The 5,000-nt window shown below is 40.1% G+C and overlaps 1 protein-coding gene across 3 annotated transcripts in view; it reads right to left on the bottom strand.

Annotated features, from left to right (window-relative positions):
* FOXP2 (forkhead box P2) overlaps positions 1–5,000 on the bottom strand; it is a 406,754-nt gene that overhangs the window by 39,658 nt on the left and 362,096 nt on the right. For all 3 annotated transcript variants that reach the window (XM_085318494.1, XM_085318495.1, XM_085318496.1), the window contains 2 exons: positions 3,169–3,256; positions 462–545 (listed from right to left, as the gene is read on the bottom strand). In XM_085318494.1, coding sequence (XP_085174620.1) covers positions 462–545; positions 3,169–3,256 — 172 coding nt within the window. The remainder of the gene's footprint in view (positions 1–461; positions 546–3,168; positions 3,257–5,000) is intronic.

The raw sequence follows: 5,000 nt of genomic DNA, 5'->3' as shown, positions 1-5,000 counted from the left end.
AGCCTTTGGATTCCTTTTTTTTAAACTGTTAACAAAATTTTATTTGTGTCCCTAGTAAATAATTTAAGACTTTTTTGAAGTACTTAGATTCTTCTTACATTTACTTTTTACTACTACAGAGTCCATTGAACTGCAGGTCTTTCAAAGTGTGTTTCCTTTTAATACCTGTAAATCTATCACAAAAAGATATTCTCCCTAGTTTCAGTTTCAAGGCAATGATTTGGACACTTATAGGTGTACTTTGTTTAGTGTCACCTATGGTGTAGATTGGATAGATTTTGTAAAAGATAGCATTACTTTTAAAGAAACATACAATTTGACAAGCTATTGCATTTTACCTTCATTTTATTGCCATATTTTTCATCACACTCATTGTTTTCCAACTGTCACTGAATTGTTCATTTTCTTAGTCTGCTACATTTGTAGACCTATTTACTGTTTATAAAGCAATATGCACTTACAGGTTTTGGAGATGGCTTGGGCTCCGAGGGTCGCATGTGCAAGTGGGTCATCATTGCTTGAAGACGTTCACGCTCTTTAGAAAGCTGTTAAGAAAGAGTGAGATCAGAAGCATTTTAGAAATGACTGATACAGCTATTTTATTGCAGTGATACATCTTATCATTGAGCTTGTCTCAGTGTAATGATTCCTGCATATAAAAGTCTATGTCAGTAGAAACTTATCTGAGAGGAAATGCAACTTTGCGCACTGGGAAAAAAAAARCTTTTATAGCCTTTCATATGTTAAAAGGTCAGAGAAAACAAATAACACTTCATCTTTTTGTCAATAAGAGAATTGAGGTCACAGTTGCCTCGACAGTAACAAGTTACTGAGACCATAAATTAGAAGGCCCATAGTGTCTCTTTAAAGTCCTGTGGACACTGTTAGCAATGGACTAGTGCCAGCAGCTGTGAAGGGGTGAAGGGTCCTCAAAGCGCAGTGCCTGCCAGGATTGTCTACACACTTCATCCTTTCCCACCGAGGTCCAGTTAGTGCCCCCTGCAATCTGCCATCATCAATCTAATTCAATAGAGTGACAGAGACCAGGCAGTGTGAAACGCTGAACTCTGCCACTGAGTCGGCATCTACACTGCACTGGGTCTCATTACAACTGATGGACCTTACTTCACTATCAGTCAGACAAAGCAAAAAAATGGCATAATTGGTCACACGGCAAACTAAATCTTCAGCTGGACTGTTATAGTCCAGCATAACCTTTGTAAATTGTAAACAGTTCTTAAGAAGCCCTTAAACTAGCTTTAAAAAATATCACACATTTCTAACTCCTGTCTTTTTTCCAACTGATACAATTTTCCTATCGCATGCTGCATAAATCTTTGTATTTTCAGACTCAAGTCAATTATGAAACTTAAAAAGAGAAACAGGAAAAAGTGCTTGCAATACACGTCCTGTTGCTAAAAATATCATAACATATACGAAAACATACCACATGAAAAGGATTATTTTTTTCAGAGTTAGGTTGCAAGAAGAAATACTAGAATATGTATTCTAGTGACACTGACTTCAGATACCTACAAAAGAATTACTACATTAGCTGACTCAAGAATCACTCTGGTGTGTAACATTACTGTTTTTCGGAGAGTTCTGTAATACTTCCTTGCATGAGTTCAGCTCAAGAGTTATAACTACACCAGACTGGACTACGCAAAACAACTTACAAATTATTTGGAACAATGGGAAACTACCTGCATTACTGCAGATTTTTTGGATATACTAGATATAATTTGGTCAGTGCATCTTTAATTAAACAGTGGAGGCAGGAGAGGGGAAAAAGATTTCTTCTTAGGCTTTATATTATATGTATGAAACTTTAAAGACATGCTATTTGCCACGATGTTAATCCGTAAGAAAAAAAATTAAGATAACATTAGCCTGTAAATCTTCTAAAAGAAACTCAAGCTTTACCTGGGTTTAAAAAACTTTCACTTCAAGGGGATTAAATGGTATTTTTGTACTTTCTCCTCATTGTTTCTGGTTTCCAGTATCAAAATGCGAAAGAACCAACCAGTTTCCTTTGGCTGAAAGAAGAACAAGCACTCTTACCTGCCTTACGATGGTGAGACAATAGGGTAAAAAGGCAAGAAAGCGGAAAGTTGTCCATCTTTCCTTCTCTACCACGACACATATAGAGCAAACAGGAAAAAAATCTCAGTCCCTGGCTGCATCCCTCGGGCTCCTCTGCACCTTTCCAAAGGGGGCAGGACTGAAAAATGCCCTCCCGTGGACACTCACGTAGACCGTAGGCGCCTGTCGTGGCAGTGTTTGGCTGTTGGAGTTTATTCCAGGTCAGTGGTGGAGAAGACACCCTGGCAAGGGCGGTTTCAGTCCTGAGAGACCCCAGGGGTACTCAGTGGTTCTTGCTAAGCTGGACAGAGCTGTACATATACATGTATACGTATATATACAGTGACCCCTAACGGTTAGAGTCAGAACAGGCTAAGTGAGCGTAACGATCCTACCCGTCGACTAGATGCCTTCAGCTGAGGTCCGGGGAAATGGGTAAGCCAGCAATGACGAGGTGACAAAGGACATCTGGGATGTCGGACAGCAATTTCTGCCTTTGGATGGGGGAACTAGGTCAGCACCCTTTTTGGAAAGATCGCTAGAGGATGCAGCTGGGGTGTTTTTCCAGATGCATTTGCTGAGGAAGCAGGAGGACTGGRGACCCCTCTCAGTGGGTCTGAGGTTACACCTGCTACTGCCAGAAACATGCCCACCACCCATGATGACCAGGCAGGACGCCACTTTGGGTGGAGATACCCTCTGCAGTTCCCTTCTCCTGCAGAACGGCATAGTCCAGGACCAGGTCAGCAGGGGAGGAAGGCAGAGGGGTCCTGACTCAGCATTTCAAGAGGGGAAGATGGCTCGGATCCAGTCTCTGCTCCAGGGACTGCATTTTTCATTCATGATAAATGGCATTGGGGTCTTAGTTCACGCAAAAAGCAGGAGACAATGCTGATGTTAGATAATTATTGCATAATTTATAATGTGAGAAATCTTAAAAGTAAAAAACACTTGTTCAKAAGTATCAACAAATTTCATGCAGGAAACATACAGCTCTAAGCCACAGTCATTAAGACAAATGTTTTCAATTTAGTTTAAATTAATAGTAAATAAGTAATAGGATAATACATCCATGTAACAAACCTGTATTTCTAACTGCTGAACCACTTGCATTTGCACCCGACACTGAGCAGTGCTTCTGTCATCCAATGCATGTTCATTGTTAAGGTGCCTAGCGAAGAGAGAGAACATTAAYAAGATAGTGTTAAGACGAGGATAATTTCTCTCTGAGTCCATTTTTCTCTTCTGCGCATATGGCCTCCACCAATTTCAATGGGAGTTACGTGAAAAGGTCTAGTTAGAGCATGTTGTARAGACAACAATGCAAAATAACAAAACTGACATTATTTCTTTTAGGTTCTACAAACTGTTTCTCACTKATGACTGCCAGATGCCCAGTTCCTTTCTCTCAGATCACGTAAACCATCTAATAGCCAATGTAAGTGTTTATCAATATTTGGTAGCATTACTGAGCTGATTTCCACTCCTTGCTGCTGGTGCAGATGAAGATAGTCACCTTATAAACGATTCTTCAAAAGACAAATTGCTTTTAGGCTGCTTGAACTACTGAGAATTAATGCAAACTTTATTAAGATTTCTCCATCTGCTCTTCTTTAATCATTAAAGTAAAAATAACAACAGACTGTCCTTCCCCCCTCCCCCCCCCCAAAAAAAGCCAGAAGCAGTAGGAGAACACACTGATTTTCATTTCGACCTCCAGCAGCAGCCCCCGATGATGAYGACGATGAAGTAACCAGGCTCCACGAGCTGAGGGAGAGCACGGGGCAAAGGCATGGCTGCACACCTTGCACTCAGCAGGACTCCKCAGAGGGACTCGGGCTGCGCAAGCGTGCCAGCTCTGTGCGACAGCGAAGGGAACCAAACGACTGGGCCCCTAATGCCTCGGTGGAGTACAGCTTTACAAAACTCATTTACTGATGCTTTTTGCAGGAAAGTGATTTCAGTTCATTCTCTCTCTCAGGATCAAAAAGCACCTTGTGGAGCTTTAATAGTGTGTTTGCTGTTGTTCCACTGAGAAGAAATTTTTGGGAGCAGGGGAAGAAAAAAAGAAAGGGGAAGAAAGGAGTTTTGCCTTTGCACGTGCGTTTGCTGGCTGCTTCCACTGCAGGCAAGAGGGTTAAGTTTTGTGGGGACTATGGTCACAGACAGTTAAAGGAACTGCACTGTCTATACTATGGAGGTGTAGATAGTGCATCTTCACTCTTTTCTTTCTGGCAGAATTTTGGAGATCTATATAGCTATTTGATCACTGATCTGTGGGGAGAATTTGTTCTTCAGAACCAGTGAAAAAATAGAGGGCACTGCATCTCACTTTTACTATAATTTGTATCGTTAATTTAAATTATGGTGTGGCATTGCTATTTTAGAATACAATGGCAAGGTTTACAGGTGAGCAAAATATGACAGTCAAGTTCTGCTGTCTTGCAAGAGGCATGGCTGGAGAAAAGAGATAAGTAATTATGAATGCTTTTGTTCATTATTAATAAAACAGTTTTGCACAAATTTGAAATCATTTAACAGTATAACTGTAACTTGCATGCTAGTTTATGCTGAGTTCAAACATCACCAAAACCACCAGATTTCCTTTATACATTGTCATAAAACTTGCAATTTATTTTTTTCAAAGGAACTGACCTCATTTCCCCTGTTGAATGCAAAAATGCATGATCAGTTTAAAAATTAGAAAATTGTTCAGAATGTACCACTCAACTTGTCTTCTGAAATTTTAATTCAAAAGAATTTTAATTCCTCAATTACATAAGCATGATAGTGTGTGGCCTATTAATATAGTGGCATGTTAGTATAGTTTAATGTTTTCAGTTCMTCAGTTACAAAGTTGTCAGAAAAAGAAGAGAAGACAGAGGCTACCTGTGCATCCTCACCACTATCACCAG

This window comes from Rhea americana, unplaced genomic scaffold, assembly GCF_003343005.1.
Source record: "Rhea americana isolate MKP2758 unplaced genomic scaffold, rheAme1 scaffold_54, whole genome shotgun sequence".
Taxonomy (NCBI): domain Eukaryota; kingdom Metazoa; phylum Chordata; class Aves; order Rheiformes; family Rheidae; genus Rhea; species Rhea americana.
Note: the sequence above shows the minus strand (reverse complement) of the source record. Positions and strands in the feature narration are given on the sequence as shown.